At 40.2% G+C, this 18,403-nt stretch overlaps 1 protein-coding gene across 6 annotated transcripts in view; it reads right to left on the bottom strand.

Moving 5' to 3' along the window:
- The window catches only part of SNAP91 (synaptosome associated protein 91), a 177,004-nt gene that overhangs the window by 73,731 nt on the left and 84,870 nt on the right, over positions 1 to 18,403 (bottom strand). For all 6 annotated transcript variants that reach the window (XM_053602336.1, XM_053602340.1, XM_053602337.1 and 3 more), the window contains exons 9-12: positions 16,398 to 16,439; positions 9,384 to 9,454; positions 3,673 to 3,700; positions 242 to 351 (exon numbers count right to left, since the gene is read on the bottom strand). In XM_053602336.1, coding sequence (XP_053458311.1) covers positions 242 to 351; positions 3,673 to 3,700; positions 9,384 to 9,454; positions 16,398 to 16,439 — 251 coding nt within the window. The remainder of the gene's footprint in view (positions 1 to 241; positions 352 to 3,672; positions 3,701 to 9,383; positions 9,455 to 16,397; positions 16,440 to 18,403) is intronic.

Here is an 18,403-nt window from a genome sequence, read left to right as displayed (position 1 = left end):
TTCAATAACTGTTATGTAATGCAGTTGACGTTGTGGTAATCTAACATTCCAAAAAGGTATGGGGAATTTTAAAGTAGTATACTACGTTGACATGTTTACAGGTGCTGTACAAAAAGCATGCTTCTCCCTCAAAAAGAAAAAATAATAAATAATTGTATTGCCAAAAAAAAAAAAAAAAAAAAAGAAATGAAAACCTACTCAAAATATTAGCAAACAGTTCACTGCATACTCGTTAACTGACCTGATTGGGGTGGCCGCAGAAGCAGTTGCAAACAGATCAACCGGTGGGGATGTGTCAATAGTTTTGGCTGGTGTAGAGTTAGGAGACGTGACAGTTGTCGCTGGAGAAGACTGAAAGTGAAAACGTACAACACACTCTCGTCAAGTGTTGAGTCTGCAGGACACAGCACAGGACTTCTGCTCTGCAGACCCCTGACATTCCCAGTTATTTTTTTTTTTTTTTTTTTTAATAATTCCTCATGGGAGGAGAAAACTCAAGAAAATTTGAAATCAAGAATTGTAATAAATAATCAATATCGGACAAAATGACTGAAATTTTTTAAAAATTAAATGTAATTTATATGAAATTATGATAAAATACATGGTCTAACGTTGCAATGACTTGCATCTACAAGGCTAAATGTGTGTTTTAAATATAAAATTCTTGGGAAAGACCTTACTAGCTGCCAAAAATTTTAAAAATTATAAATGCTATAATACCAAGGTCAATCTTCTTCCTTCTCATCCTAAGCAGACTTCGTGTAGAGTCTTCTCGATGATTTTAAAATCCAGAAAGAAATTGAACTTACAAAATAGTTGCTCCGTGGCAGAGGGTGACTTACAGGTAAGTTGTCCCTGACAACTTGAGGATATGGTGGCTATAATCCACCACTCATACGACAGATAAAACGGAAAAAGTGAAATAAAATCTAACATTTATTTCTGTAGACTATTTTTTTTTTCCAAAAGAGGAGTTACTAGTTATCTACTATGTAAAAAATCAAAATCTTTGTTTAAAGCTCTCCTAATTTTGTTCTGTCTGGTATGTTAACTCTCCGTGTATTCACGGGATCAGTGGGGCATGTCAAAGCCCTAACTGAGTCTACTCAACTTACTTGTGTCAGCGGAATGAGACATGACAGCAAGAAAAACATATGAGGACTGAGACCACGCAAGGGCTAGCAGACACTGCCACGTCTGATTCCAAATACACTACATGTAAAAGGAAGTTTCAAAAGGAATAATTTAAGTAAAAGGACTTGAGGAAATAAGAAATGTATAGGCATTTCCAGACTTAAATAATACCTATTTGTCCAGGAATATAACTAATTAAGAGGCCAAAATTCAACAGGTGTACAAGTGCCAGGTGCCCCGAACTTCAAGACAGTCGCGTGAGGGCCGTGGACACTGTCACTCAGAAAACATCAGCTCAAACCTCTCTCTGCAACAAAAGGTCAAATCTTCAAAAGGAGTACAAAGATCATCAATGGAATAGAAATGACTAAAGTTAATTATATGTCATCCATTGTGCATGCTGAGAAGTCTTTTAAAAACAAGCAGCCTAAATGCCCACCAACCCAGGAATGGATTAACAAGCTGTGGTATATGTATACCATGGAATACTATTCAGCTATTAAAAAAAATGGAGACTTTACATCCTTCGTATTAACCTGGATGGAAGTGGAAGACATTATTCTTAGTAAAGCATCACAAAAATGGAGAAGCATGACTCCTATGTACTCAATCTTGATATGAGGACAATTAATGACAATTAAGTTTATGGGGGGGGGAAGCAGAAAGAGGGATGGAGGGAGGAGGGTGGGGCCTTAGTGTGTGTCACACTTTATGGGGGCAAGACATGATTGCAAGAGGGACTTTACCTAACAATTGCAATCAGTGTAACTGGCTTATTGTACCCTCAATGAATCCCCAACAATAAAAAAAAAAAAAAATAAAAACAAGAGACTTGCTGGGTGCGGTGGCTCACGCCTTTAACTCCAGCACCCTGGGAGGCCGAGGCAGGCAGATGGCCTGAGCTCATGGGTTCAAGACCAGCCTGAGCAAGAGTGAGACCCTGCCTCTAAAAATAGCCAGGCATTTTAGAGACCCCCATCTCTAAAAAAATCCTTACAGTGACATTGATGTGAGCTATGACATCTCTGCACTCTATGGAGGGCGACAAAGTGAGACTCTGTCTCAAAAAAACAACAGCAATAATAAAAAAGAGACTTTTTAAAAGCCTATACACGTAAGTAAGCTTAGAAGAAGAGATATTTATAAAACATGGAGAATTTAATGGCAGCAATAAATACTACCAACATACATGCAAAAATTAAGATGTAAAAAAATCCCATTAAAAATGCCCTGTAATGAGCTGTGAGGCAATGTGAGAACCAGGAAAACAGGACCCAGGCAATCCTGTTCTTACAAAAAGAAAAAGTTGATAAAATTGAATTTAGCAAAATATAGACACAGGTAAACTCAAAGGATGCCACCGTTTTCTCACACTTTACTCAGCAGTGATGTACTGGGACTTTTCACACAGATACAATGGCTTTAAACCCGGCTTTGTGTCACAAGACCAGGGAGCTTTTTGCCCATTTGTTTCATCTGGCTGATTGTTCGGGGTCTTTGAGGGAATCTCCAGCAGCCACCCAGGCCCTCGTGGGCTACCAGGTGTCTGGGAATCACCAGGGTGGCGGTGACACCCCTCTGTAATGACAGCAATTACATAACGGAAAGGAAAGGGCATATTTATATATAACACTTTTCTCTGAAAAGTGCAATGGCAAATGTGAACTACAGACACACAGAAGTAAATATTCCTGCCACTTATAACCCAGAGCCTGTGACATTCCACATGCTAAAGAAAGCTGGGAGGGGAGGAGTTGCTGAGACTGTCAGGGACATACTTGTGGAAAGACACCTAATTACAAATGATTTCTCTATCGCTGAGACACACACAATGTCACGTGTTTTCCCTGCCTCACAGGGCTGTGACTCGGAATATCTGACGATGTTTTGTAACTAGTATATATTCGCCTTTAGTTGTACAGGTCACACAGATACATGAAAAATCTCTCTTTTAAAACATTTAGTCACTGGACCACAGTAGACTGAGAAACTGACAGAAAGGGAAATATATAAAACCATCAATTAATCTTTCCTCAAAAAATGTAAGCTAGAATTACCACGTGATCCACCAGTTCTATTTTGGGGTGTATCCTGAAGTAGGGGACTCAGATACTTACACACCCACATTCACAGCAGCATTGTCCAGGATGCCCAGATGCAGAAGCAACGTGGAGCATCCACTGAACCATACACGGCAGAGTGTCACCCAGGCTTAAAAAGGAAATTCTGGCACGTGCTATGCTAGGGCTGAACCTCGAAGACATGTGTGAAAAAAGCCAGTCAAAAAGGGACAGATTCTGCACGAGTCTACTTGTGCAATGTCCCCAGAATGATCAGATCCTCGGGGACATAAAGTCAACAGGTGGAGGCCAGAGGCTGGGGAAGGAGGGGCAGCGAGTACAGGGTTTCCATTCTGGGCGATTAAAAGTTCTGGAAGTGAACAGTGGTGAAGGTTGTACACCAGTGAGAACATACTAAACGTCATTGAACCGCACACTTTCAGATGGAAAAATGGCCAAAACCAAAAACTGAGCTTACCTTACTTAATGGAGAGGGAGCACCAGATCTAAAAGACAACATGAAAAAATTAAAACTGAATGTCGACCAACACACCTGTAGAAGCACTTAAGTTTGAAATACTATGATCAAGCATTGACTTGTTTTTAAGTCACAGGCATTTAAAGTAATGGACAAACTATTTTACATAATTTCTGGAAACGTGCTTCCTAAACAACTACCTGAACCGTTCACTGTTTATGAACCCGAGTTGGTGGGAAAATGAACAGCAAAACAAAATGAAGACAAAATTCCAGGTCAGTAAGGGCCCACGACCCAGGGTCTCATGGAGCAGCAGAGAGGGTCCTCCCCTTCTGCAGAGGGGCCACCACATCTGGCAGGAGCAAAACAAAGTCAGCAGAAATTTGGTAAGTGGAGGTTTATACAGGATTATGAATTTTTTATTTATTGGACATAAACCGTTTAGCAGTATTATATGCTAGATTAATATTTTTAAGATTTAACATCATTTGCAAAATACATGCCTGCCATTTCCTGCTTAAAATTATTATAGTTTTTACTGACTTTATATAAATAACATAAAGCACCAGCACACAGAGATTTCTGCTGTGTACAGAAGACAGACGTGTAAGCCTAACAAACTGGTTATGTGTAGTTGGCTAAATATTATCTTGAGAGTAACATGTCCTCTGAGGAAAAGGATATATCCTTACCTATATTCTTCATGTCAAGGGTTTACTGAAATAGATGGATTCATAGTATTTTATATATCTACAGTAAGTTACTTAAAAATTAAAAAATCTGGTATAGCATAAGGCTGAAAATTCCCCAGTGAGTCCTTGGCTGATTTTACCATTCTCACAATTTCCCCTTCATATATATATATATATATATATATATATATAATTTCTTTATATATTTTATTGGATAAATAAAAATTTTAGAACCCCTTGGTGTGTGCCACACCTTCTGGGAGCAAGACATGATTGCAGATTGCAAGAGGGACTTTACCTAACAAATGCAATCAGTGTAACCTGGCTTATTGTACCCTCAAAGAATCCCCAACAGTAAAAAAATAAATAAATAAAAAAAATTTTTTAGAACCAATAGAAATAAAATTTTAAAATAAAAATTTCAGAACCAAAACTCTGCAAGGAAAATGTGGAAGCCATCTGACACGGTCACTTTCTAGGAAAACATTCATTTAATTTTTATTTCTCTTTCGAGCAGTTCACATGAACCAGTTCTTAGTGGTACCAATACAATGAGAAAAACTGACATGGAAAAAGAATTGAGAGTAAGCAAGAATTTCTGAAATGCATTTCCAAACTAACACGTAAAAATTTATAACATCTTCTAACCCAGAAAAAGAATGTAGAGTAAAAAGGACAGAACTGTTCTAGCTGCTGTGAAAGCATATCCTACCCAAGCTAAGTGTGAAAAATCATAATTGGCGAAAGAATCAGTTTGCCACAATCCCACGGGAACGCTGTTCCTGACACTTGTTATCCCGTGAATTAAGTAAACAAATGAGATCTCAGCTGTCTCTGTAGGGACAGCATCCACTCACCACACTGCATCTTAACAATCTGCTTAGTGACCTGTCTTCTTCACTAGATGTTAAGTTCTTTGAAGGGAAGGAATTCATCCCATTGTTTCATATCCCTAGCACTTTTCACAGGACCCAACATATTCTGTATTAATTTTTTAACTGACAATATGTTAACCTATTCATTATAATCAATAAACTAGTCAGAAAGCTTAAAACATTGTCTTATGCAAAACTGAACTGTCGGGATGTGTGACCTCTATTTCCATGAAGCAGATTTGGCTATGATTTAATAAAAAAAGGTGAGAAGAAGGGCGGTGCCTGTGGCTCAGTGAGTAGGGAGCCGGCCACATATGCTGAGGGTAGCGGGTTCAAACCCAGCCCCAGCCAAACTGCAACCGAAAAAAAAAAAAAAATAGCCGGGCGTTGTGGCGGGCGCCTGTAGTCCCAGCTGCTCGGGAGGCTGAGGCAAGAGAATCGCGTAAGCCCAAGAGTTGGAGGTTGCTGTGAGCCGTGTGACGCCACGGCACTCTACTGAGGGCGGTACAGTGAGACTCTGTCTCTACAAAAAAAAAAAAAAAAAAAAAAAGGTGAGAAGAAGAGGTCATGGCTTTAAAAAGCCTCATGATCACTGATTAGCATCTGAAGGCTCCCAGGCGCAAAGAGGTTAATCACTTGCCCAAGTACCACACTCTAGTGTGTGTTAAGGCTGGTCTGGGTGTGTCTGCTGCCCTGGGCCACGCTCAGCCCACATTCCAGCCGCCCCATGGAAGGTGCAGATGAGACGGGCCATACTCGGTCCCCCTGATGTGATACACACTGCTTCTCCTTCCGTGCTCCTTGCTGGATTTTCCATCCCACTGCCAGTCTTGTCCTTTATGGGAAAAAATGCTGCAATCTTTTATATATAGACAATGATGCTTATAAAAGACCAATACTTATAGCAATAATTTCATCTAGAGAAGTTTAGTTCACAGTGAACTGTGTTGGCAAAAAACAAGGCACTAAGATAATTTTAGAAGAAAATCTAGTAATCTGCCCTAAATTCTGAAAAATGCTACAAAGTCATGGGTTTTTACTATGAACACAGCAAATGCCAAGGTTCCCTTCTGAGATCTTAATAGGAAGCTGTTAAAAGAGGAAATCGGTTATTTCTTATTTGATTCACAACAATAATTCCTACATGGTTTTGAGTTTAAATGCTTGTTAAAAAAAAAAAAAAGACACCCAAACCCCTCAAAAGCAGATGTAAAAAAGCTATCTACATCTTCCAAATAATTTTAATTACAAAAGACGTATCTTGGGTTTCCTGGGCTCTTGACACTTAGTTAACCCACATGTAAAATGAATAAATTTCTATCTTTTGTCCTGTGGAATCAGAAAAACAGACAATATACAAAGGACACCACAAAGTATTATGTCCAATTTCAAAAGTGGTGTCAGTGGACACAAGGCGATAAATATAAAAAGTGTGCGTAGTCTTCATAGCAGACACTTTCAAATACTTCATTTTATGTACAGACTTGACTTAGAGGTTAGAATAGTTTTATACTACTACTGGAAAACAAAGAAAGTAATTTCAAATAATCAATTTTCTTTGAAAAACTGTCTTTAGGCCCTGGGGGAAATGTTTTATTTACTAAACAAATGGAAAATCTTTTAACCTGTCAAACCTGAGAGGAATGTATCACACACAGCTCAGAGAGCCTTATCAGTCTTGCCCCAAGAAGACCGAAAGAAAGGGGACTATGTCTGCAGCCACCGTGGGAGACAAAAATAAACATAATGAAAACAAAACAAAACAAAACAACTAAGATGTGTAAATGGGGCAGAGATCAGTTTTAAATGTTCTGAACACCAGATGTGGAATCTTCGGAGTGTTTTTTTGCATTTTTGTAATTACCAAATGCAAGAAAGTCACTCCTAACAGTACTCACCCGTCACTTAAGTTCCCAGGTAAGCACAAACATACAAAGAAGAAAATAGTTAACTACTGCTGGTCATTTATTTAAAAAATAGGGAAATAAGCAAAAGACAAGCTCAAGCGTGGCTCTTGGCCGATTCAGATAAGAAATTCGATAAGCATAAAATGATTTTAAGGGAGAAAGGAAAGTTATGCTAAGCCAAAGGAATGCAAAATCAAGTTTTTAAAAAAAGTTTTATCTCACTAGCAGTGTAACTAAATGTCCAGAGCTAATTTTTTCAAAAACAGCTTGGAGTGGCCACAGGGGGTGAATTTAGATTCAGAGTCAGGGCAATTGGACCCACTGTAGTTAGGGAGGGAGGCTTCTCCAGTCACTGTGGCTCTAGCAGATTTAACAGAAAGGGGCAGGAACACAGCCCCACGCAGGTGTGAGGGACCCTGAGCGGAAGAGTGCAGGAGGCTGAGTGCCCTGTGCCTGGGATGTGACACCACCTGAGCTAAGGAGGGCTGTCTGTCACAGGGGCAGGGAGGGACATTCCTCGGCGCCCTGCCTTCACTGACTTAAATCCTTGCCAACCACCTGGCTTCCAGGACACCCCCACAGAGTGTGGCCCAGCACACACTGGACGCGGGCATCTTTTATTGGAGAAATGTGCTCTCATGTCGAGTCTGGTCATCCCTGCGACACAGGAAGTGGGGACTGACCCTGACTGTAGAAACACCCACGAGAGGCCCCTGCGCATCCCGCCGCCACCCACGGCTCCAACAGCTGTACAGGAACTGCCTGGAAGGCTCTCATGCTGTTGTTGTCCGTGAAAATTCAAGACATGGAATAGTTTCCACACAAACTTGGAGAACATGAGAGAAATCACATTCAGCTAATGAGATAACCAGCAAAGAAGTGACATGGGGACATAGAAGCCTAGATGCTGAGAACGCACGGAGAAAGAGAAGGAGGTCAGGAGGCAATGGCGTTCCACAGCTCGGCCTACAGTCCTGGAGTGCGGGATCAGCTCACGGGGTCCCCAGGATTCCTGCTGTCAGCCCACCCGGAATAAACACACAGCTGGTGTCACCAGTGAAGATTTCAAGCTGACTCTGCAGAAGGACCCACACTGAGTGTTTAGGCAGGGACAATCAAGTATTAAACATTTCCTACCCTTTAAATTCAGAAAATCTATTTAAATCACATATGTGGGGGAAATGCCATAATGCAAGACAGTTAGTGAGTAAGGAAGGTGTCACCAGGAGGGGGACCAGAGACGGACCTTCCAGGGCACGTAAGAGTCACACGGTGGGACGAGAGGGGCGGGCGTTCAACCTCAGCAGAATTACAGGCTGAACCAGGCCAAAGCTGGAAAGCACCTTGTGAATGAGCAAGTTTCACACCTGCTGGAGAGACGGGAAAGACAGAACCTGCGCCTTTGTTTTACGTGTGTTGAGGAAAAATCGTTGCAATTTAAGAACCCAACACGAAGGTTATCTAGTGAAACTATTCTCGTCACTACTTGATTGATACTCGCCAGGCCCGCTGAGTAATGCCAGTGCCACGCCTGGCTCAAGTGGGATGAGACTGGAGTTCACGCAACTTTATCTGAGAGCTTTGCTTTCTTCATATGGGATTGGTAACGGAGTATGCCAGGCTGCCAGAGAAACGGCTTATTTTCACGCGTGTCCCATGATAACAGCTTCAATTTTTAAACATGAGCAACTCCTCATTTCATTCCATTTTATTTTAGAGACAGGATCTTGCTCTGTTGTCCAGCCTGCAGTGTAGTGGTGTGGTCATAGCTTGCTGCAGCCTTGAATTCCTGGGCTCGAGGGATCCTCCCGCCTCAGCCTCCCAAGTAGCTGGGACCACAGGTGCCCAGCAAATCTGGCTGATTTCTGTGTTGCCTGGGCTGGTCCCAAACTCCCACCTCAGCCTCCCAAAGTGTTGGCCTTGTAGGCAGAAGCCACTGTCCCTGCCTCTTTTTCTGTATATGTAGTATTGTGAATCCTTTCTAAGTCAGGGCTAATACGTAAAGCAGTAGGCTCAGTCAACAGAGGACAATCTCCTACTTCACTGCATCAGCCTGTCGACAGATTACCTATCCCTGAGGTGACACTGTCATAACGGAAAGGGCAGGGACCCAGGGAAGCTGGAATAAAGCAGACTCTGAAACTGTAGTGGTGTGAGTTGCACCGTGATCAAGCTCACTCTTAGGAAGACCCGCTCTGCATTTCCCGTCTTATTTAGAACATGCAACTAATGCGTACTTGTTTCCAGGTTTCTTTCCTTCTAATGTATTTAGATGCTGTTCAAGGGTCTCCATGAGACTGCTGGGAGCCTACAATAAGAAAGTAAAAATAAATGCTGCATGCGTTCCTTTCAGAGCAAACACACTGTAACATCACTGTAACCTTGTGTGGGGGTCTGCGGATGGACCCCAGCATGTAATTCTACGTTTCTCTGGTATTTAAATATTCAAATCCTGTGGATTCTTAGGCCGTCTTAGATATACTGAACTCCAGTGTGGTTCCAGTGCAGAGATCATATTGAACAGACTTTTACTAAGATATTACTTATATGCAATAAACTCAAATCAAGTTTGCAAGTTCCCAAGATCACAGTGCAAAATGAATAGGCATTTGTATCCAGGTCAAAAATATAAGGACCCAAGTACAAACTTACACAAGTTTGGAAATACAGTAAAATCTCACTTATCCACATTTCACTGAAGCATCAGGAAAAATTATTATTATATTTAAAGGGGGGGTAAGTCAGAGTTGTGGGAGGAAATAATTCTAATAGTCAACAACACTTAAGATTTTCTTATCATTGAGGTATTTAATTTATATATATAATAAAGTGATTGTAGCCAATATTATGTAATAATAGAGTACCGTGTTTGCATGGATTTATACTGTTATTAAAAAGAACTTCAATGTTTCTTTTCATAAATAAAATCTTAGGCAATATAAAGTGAAGGCATTTTACTTTATATGAGAAGGAGAAATAATAGGTTCATACAAATATTCCATCCAATCTATTCCTCAAGCATTAGAGATTTAACTTCATCTTTGTGAAATAATTTTAACATACACTGGACCTTAGCAGCAGCAAAGACATTCGGAGAACAGTGTCAGACCAATGAGAAACACAAAGACATTTGTAGACAGACAATTGTTCTTGAATGTGAATCTGACTTTGAAGGACTTCAAAGTAACTACACTACCTGCTTAATAGCTCACAGAATTCAAAGAAATTCATATAACTATACCTCTTACCCTGTACTTGTAATGATAGATTAAAATAAAATTCTTATTAAAATTTTTTAATTTTGAAAATTTAGGACATTTACTATTCATTTTCATATTTTCATTTCACAATTGACAACTGTCTTAACATTTACGTAATTATTGTATATGTACTAATTGATTGTTATAAACGTAAATCATTAAGTACACAAAAATATCAACTTGATCAAAGTAGTAAAGGTAGCCCAGAAAGGGACAGCTCTGTCAGCATTATTTAAAAAGCTTTGTATTATAGAGTGAAAAACATATTGTCAGGGTATTAATAAATTTAGAAAATTATAAAAATTAGAATTAATACTTCAGAGGAAAACAAAATTATTCAACGAATTTTAGCATACTACAACTAGGAATGTACTTCTAAGTTTTAAGAAATAAAGTTTTAAAAGAGTAAAGGAAATTTTGGTCTATATACCAGAGTATAAACTAATATAAAGAAATGCTCACTGAATAAAGAATGTAACCTTCAAAGGAAGAAAATGAAAGTGGCTTCCATAGTTTTAGACGAATTCACATCTGGTAACTTAAAAATCGCGACACTAACGTCACTAATGGTGATGATGATGGGACCCCGGAGGACCAGACATTTAAGTTTAAACTTTTCATATTTCCCTTTTTTTTTTTTTTTGAAGCTGGGATCATAGTAAAGAAAAAAATATATGTCAAACTATAGAACTTCTTTCCAGTTAAAAGATGTAGATCCTCTGAATTACAAAAGACAGAGAGAAAGTGTGATGTTTGCTAAACCTAAATTTAAAACACTGTTTGAGAAAAGTCAATTCCATTTATAGTGACAAAACAGGAAGTAACAAGTATGGGATAAGAAAAAAGTGGTTATATTTTTCTCCTATAAAGTTCTTAGTTACTAAAAACAAACTAAAGCCAAAAACCCCGAGGAAGGTAATGTATGGTTTTTTCTTTTGTAAAGTTTCTTAATAATTTAAATGAGAAAATTGAAAAAGTAAGAAGGCGTAGAGATCACAACAGTCAGAGAGAAGTGTGGCCATGGAACACAAGACTAGGGGACCGGCTGTTCTCTTAAGGGCGTTACTCGGGGACACAGTGCCTGTGACATCAAGTTCACAGCCCTTCCTTCTAGAGGGTTAAAAGTGCTTCACCATTTGTATCTCTTATAAGGACATGTGACGTCCAAGAGAAATTCCTCAGATGTCTTTGGAGGGAAAAAGAGGACTTTTTTGGTAGTGACACCAGCGGTGCAGGGAGGCCTCCTGCTCTTGCTGGGGCCACAGCTCTGAGGACATCCCGGCAGGTGGAAGACAACTCAGGAAAACCGTCTCTTAAATTTCCAAGGAGCAAAGCTTTGACAATGCCTCTGCTGCTGTGAAAGGAGCTATAACAGCAAAATCCCATTCATAGCATCTTTAGTTGCTCATTTAAAAAAATGCCAAAGTGGCTCAGCGCCCGTAGTACAGTGGTTACGGTGCCGGCCACATGCATTGAGGCTCGGGGGTTCAAACCTGGCCCAGGCCAGCTAAACAAAGACAACCACCACAACAAAAAATAGCCGGGTGTTGTGGCAGGTGCCTGTAGTCCCAGCTACTTGGGAGGCTGAGGCAAGAGAATAGTTTAAGCCCAAGGTTTGAGGTTGCTGTGAGCTGTGATGCCACAGCACTCTCCCAAGGGTGACATAGTGAGTGACACTCTGTCTCACAAAAAAAAAAAAAAAAAGTATAATTAAGGCCAGGCATGGTGGCTCACGCCTATAATCCTAGAACTCTGGGAGGCCAAGGTAGGTGGATTGCTCTGAGCTTATGTGTTCAAGACCAGCCTGAGCCAGAGAGAGACCCCACCTCTGTAAATAGCCAGGCGTTGTGGTGGGCACCTGTAGTCCCTGCTAGTAGAGGCTGAGGCAAGAGAATTGCTTGAGCCCAAGAGTTTGAGGTTCCTGTGAGCTGTGACACCACAGCACCCTACTGAGGGCGACAAAGTGAGACTCTGTCTCAAAAAAGAAAATGCCAAAGTGCATAGACTAGTCAGATGGCAGCACCAACCAAGGAGCAAGTAAGCTGTGGGCCGAGAGGCAGCAGCGGGCAGTTACTGATTCCCCAGTCTTTAAAAGGAGGCTTTTCTTTATCAGTAGCTTTCAGATCAACCATAATTCCTGACAGCAAAACCTAAGATATTTTCATAAATGGAGATATTTTACATGTGCAATGAAATATTTTTTCTTAAAAAATATTTAAGAAAATTATTTTCTTATAACAAATTCATAGCTGATTGTGAGCCCAGGAGCCAACAGAAAGCATCCATCTACATTTAGGATGGTTTAGATTATAAACCACCATTAAAAACCATGCAAAAAATAATAAATCTAAAGAGCATTAAGATTTTTGATCATCAGCTCTAGAAAACCATGTGAAAGTGCCGAGGGGAAACATTTCAGCTCTAATATCACATTCGCTTCTTACCCCAAACAGTGCTTTTGAATCCTGTCAACATTTCACGGATATGCATGAATGATTTACATGCAGTGATGATGATACTATACTCACGACCTACGGACGAAAGCATCGCTGTCTGTCTACCACGCCTTCTCTAACCTGAACAACACTCATGGAATTTACAAGGACATCTGTGATACTCTCCTGTTCCATTCTGCGACAAGAGGAGTTCTAATCCTTTTTTAGTTATGAGCACCCTATTCCTACACTAGATGACAGGAAGCCCTGTGGTCCCCTCTCTCTTCTAACAGGATTCTTGTTTTCATCACCACAGCGAGATTCAATGGCTGTGGTGGCTGGAGAAAAGCCCGGAAAAAGCAGAACCTAATCTCAGAGGAGCTGAACCGAGTCCCCATAGGTGAGACTTCTGACGCATCTCTGAGGATTAAACGCCATCTGAAGGACTAACTCCGGAACACCTCATACTCCAGCTCGGATGTGACTGTACTGCCATGGAGAGCTGTGTTCGCATCGAGGTTTCCGAGACCATGGAAGGGGCCCTACCCAGAATCAGGGAGGGTGCTTAGCTCTGCGCAGCTCATAATCCCGAAAGAAACCACAATTACGTTACTCATTCAGAAATGTCAGAAGCATACTCTTGTATTGGGATGTAAATAAACACTGCAGAATTGAACTAGAGGAATTTTTGTAGGAAGAAATAGTTTAAAGGTAAATGTTAGTATTGAAATTTATGTGGCCTTTAAGGTCATAACAAAAGCAGAGGATAGATAATCTGCCAGCAGAATGTAGTGAATTTCTCCCACAGAAGTTTTCTACCAGACTCAGGGCAGGGTATCGCCTCCTTTGAGGTGGAGTCTCTCTTCTCCAAATTATGAAAACATACACCATATATCCTCAAATAAAGTCTCACGTTTCTGGACTTCCCAAGAGGAGATTATATAAATTATAATGAGTATTATACTATCCTTTAAAACTAAACCCAAGTATATAAACCCTTCTTTCAGAGATATACTATCATTTTCTAATTTTAAAAACAAAAAGGAATTGAAGTGGTTCTTTACATGTTTCTTTTTTTTCTTTTCAGTTTTTGGACGGGGCTGGGTTTGAACCAACCACCTCTGGTATATGGGGCTGGCGCCCTACTCCTTTGAGTCACAGGTGCCTCCCTCCTTACATATTTCCTTGGATACATTCAGACTCTTCCCAAACTAAGTGAGAGAAATGCCTATTTTCTTCTTCTTCTTTTTTTTTTTGAGACAGAGTCTCACTATGTCACCCTTGGTAGAGTGCTGTGATGTCACAGCTCACAGCAACCTCAAACTCGTGGGCTTAAGAGATTCCCTTGCCTCAGCCTCCCAAGTAGTTCAGACTGCAGGTGCCCACCACAACACCTAGCTATTTTTTTGTTGTTGCAGTTGTCATCATCATTGTTGTTTAGCAGGCCCAGGCCGGGTTTGCACCTGCCAGCCTGGGGGCATGTTGCCAGTGCTGTAACCACTGTGCTACAGGCGCCAAGCCAAGATCTATTTTCTTCTTAACTAAGAGCCTCTCCTTAATGAAATACCTATTAATAGTTTTTCTTTTGGGCGGCGCCTGTGGCTCAGTGAGTAGGGTGCCAGCCCCATATGCCGAGGGTGGCGGGTTCAAACCCAGCCCCGGCCAAATTGCAACAAAAAAATAGCCGGGCGTTGTGGTGGGCGCCTGTAGTCCCAGCTGCTCGGGAGGCTGAGGCAAGAGAATCGCGTAAGCCCAAGAGTTAGAGGTTGCTGTGAGCTGTGTGATGCCACGGCACTCTACCTGAGGGTGGTATGTGAGACTCTGTCTCTACAAAAAAAAAAAAAAAAAAAATAGTTTTTCTTTTATTCTACAGTCATGGTGTCTACACAGTTGAAATAAAGATGATTTGCCACTTCTAGAAGCTATTCATTGAGCAAAATACTTTAATGCTTCAAAAGTTAACATGTATTATTTATCTGGGTTATTTTTTTAAAATATGATATAAATGTTATAATTTAAATGAAAACATATTTACTTTCTTTGCTTTTTATTAAAGTATCACAAAGATAAATATCTAATAAAGAGATTTTTAATAGTACTTGATTTATGTACACTTAATTTTTAGCCATAAACAAAATGATACTAATATCTCATACATGTATGTACTTAGTTAAACTATTTTCCCATAGTAGCAGAAATATTTTGTTTTCTTTTTTAGAAACAGAGTTTCACTTTATCACCCTGGGTAGAGTGCCATGGCGTCACACAGCTCACAGCAACCTCCAGGTCCTGGGCTTAGGCGATTCTCTTGCCTCAGCCTCCCACGTAGCTGGGACTACAGGCACCCGCCACAAAGCCCGGCTATTTTTTTTTTGTTGTTGTTGTCATTGCAGTTTGGTGGGGGCCGGGTTTGAACCCACCACCCTACGTATATGGGGCTGGTGCCCTACTCACTGAGCCACAGGCACCGCCCATAGTTGATATATTTTAAACTAATATTCTGTCTACTAGGAAGAGTTACCTCCCAACTTTTAAACTAAAAAATACAATGCCATCATTTGAGTTTCTCTGCAAATTTTATTTGTGAAGAACTCTTGATATTTAATTGATATTTTAATAATAAAAATACAAAGGACCGTTTGATTTTCTTAATTTTTAATAAAAATGTAAGGATTAACATTATTTTAAATATAGACACATTTAGAGGCATTATAAGAATAGTGAATTACTAAACACACCCTGTTATTATTAAAAAGTATCCTTCATCATGATAATTTTCCCATTACAATGACTACCTTTATCTATAAAGACAGAAAATACACCTGTTCCCTCTATCCATGGCCTCTAAGACAGCAGCTCTGTGCTTTTTCCCATCACCTCTACAACAGCATCGCTAGGCAAAGGGCATGTTTGGAATGGAAATTTATCATAACGAGTGATTAAATGAAAACAGTTCCTGCCACTTAGGAGAAAAGTCACAGGATAAGCTGCACCTGTGAATGACCTTGGTTATCTTTGGAGCCACACGCTGCACCCTCTGACAGATGGAAGTGAAAAACCCCTTATTTACCCCTACAGATTTTTTTTTTAAATATTATTTTTTAAATGGAAATTCTCCACTTTCTGGGGAGATGAGAGTCAGGCAGTTCCCTATTCACGACCCTCCATGGTCCCTGCGCGTGGCTCGAGGAGGAAGTGGGAAGGAAAGTTCTACGGTTCTGATGAGCATGTCTGCAAATAGTCACTTTCCAAAGCTAACGCACTTTTATTAACATTGTTTAAGGTTTCCTGTTGATCAAATTCAAGAATGAAAAGATGAGCTCAATTAGCAAAAATTCAACTGCGTTTAAAGAAGACACTGTGTCCAAAAATCTTTCTGTTACCTCCAGAAATATCTTCTACAGCTAAAAAGCATGTGTAGGTAGAATAATTTCCAAGAAAGTCAGCAAGACTAAATTTACAATGCATTAAGTGCTTACAAGACGCTCCCATCTATAGCAACACATGGAGTAATAATTTCACACATACTCAATCTCCCACTGAGACAGTCACTTACCTGAGTGAGGTCAGGGATGTCACCTTTATCAATACCCACTTGCTGTGGATTAAAAAAATGAGACAATGAGACATTATTTAATGGAACTTTTTTTTTCAGGGACAGAGTCTCATTCTGTCGTCTAGGTTGGAGTGTAATGGTGTGATCATAGCTTACCGCAGCCTCAAATTTCTGGACTTAAGTGATTCTCCTGTCTCGGGAGACAGGAAATTGGGACTATAGGTGTGTACCACACACCTGGCTAATTTTTAATTTTTTGTGCAAATAGGAGTCTCGCTATGTCACTCAGGTTGGTCTCAAACTCCTAGCCTCAAGCAATCCTCCCACCTTGGCCTCCCAAAGTGCTGGTATTATAGGCATGAGCCACTGTGCCTGGCCTCTAGTGGAATTTTTGTAATTACTATTTTTTTCATTTAATGGAAGATCACTTATATAATTAGTTAAAACAACAGCTCAATCTTGACATAAAATAATTGCTCTCTTATATATATATGAATATATACAGGGTGGCCATAAAGTTCGTGTACAATTTAAAATACTGTGCAATTTAAAATTGCACATGAACTTTATGGATACCCTGTACACTGATCTCACTTTGACAATACAGTTATATGCAGTTCTTCACGTGAAATAATAGAGCATGATTTTATTAGCATATATAGATGTAAGAAATACACTGAGGGTGGTGCCTGTTACTTAAAGGAGTAGGGCGCCAGCCCCATATACTGGAGGTGGCGGGTTCAAACCCTGCCCTGGCCAAAAACTGCAAAAAAAAAAAAAAAAAAAAAAAGAAATATATTGAATTTTACTAGAATAAAAAAAAAAAAAGAAAATGAATTAAAACATAGAATTTAAATATATCCTCCATGATTAATGAGAGCTAAAAACATAAAACACTGCTTAGACTAAATTTAAATAGTTAGGTATGCCCAGGAATCCTCTGGACAGGGGCTGATTGTTTAGCTTTATCAACTCCCTCAGGGCATCCTTCCCACGCTTTCGCCCATACAGAGACCCGCTTTGTTAGTTTCTTACATATCCCTCCTGAGTTTCTTTATGTATTCCATTAAAGGAAATATGGAATATATACTTATTTCCCTATTCTTATACAAATAATAGCATATCATACATACTTACACTTTTTACTTAACAACGTATCTTAGAGACACGTCCACGCCAATATCCTCATTTTAAAGCAGGTGCACAGCACTTCCTGTCCTACAGTTTATAGAATGAATCATCTATTAGCGGACACTGAAGCTGCTCGTCTCTCTCCACTGCAGGCCTTGCCACACGGCCCACTCTGCGTGCGTGTGGCGGCATCTACACCACTTGTTTGTGGAAGTGCAGTGACTGGGCAAAAGCATATTTAAAATGGTAATTTTGGTAGTGTGAGGGTGAGGGAGAGAGAAAAAACAGAGTAAAGGCAAATATGGAAAAATATTAATAGATGTGATTAATAAGAGCACATGTGTTCATTATACTATGCCAATTATTGTGTAGGTTTGAAAACTATCAAAAGTAAAAAGTTGGGGAAAAATGCAAGCTATAAGTTCAATTCTATCAACTTTATATCAATAATAAAATAGAGGTGGGCGGCGCCTGGGGCTCAAAGGAGTAGGGCGCTGGCCCCATATATTGGAGGTGGCGGGCAAACCTGGCCCTGGCCAAAAAATGCAAAAAAAATAAATAAATAAAAAATAATAAAATAGAGGTTTAAAGAAACAAAGTAGGTTTAAAGCAGAGTTCTCTCCTTCAGAAATGAAGTGCTTTTATCCCACAGATGGACTCGTGGCAGCAAAGTGCTGGGGCCTACAGGACCAGGAGGCAAACTGGAGACTGAAAGTCTGCGGTGTGTCAAACGCTGAACTGCCCTCTGTCTTTTGTCTGTTCTATGGCAGGTTTTTCAGCCGGGGCACGACTGGCATTTGGGGAGGACAATTCTTTGCTGGGGCATGTCACTGCACCCTGAGAGGTCTGGCACTGTCCCTGCCTCTCCTTGTTGG

This window comes from Nycticebus coucang, chromosome 9 (genome assembly GCF_027406575.1).
Source record: "Nycticebus coucang isolate mNycCou1 chromosome 9, mNycCou1.pri, whole genome shotgun sequence".
Classification (NCBI taxonomy): Eukaryota; Metazoa; Chordata; class Mammalia; order Primates; family Lorisidae; genus Nycticebus; species Nycticebus coucang.
This window is presented reverse-complemented; position numbering and strand designations above follow the sequence as displayed.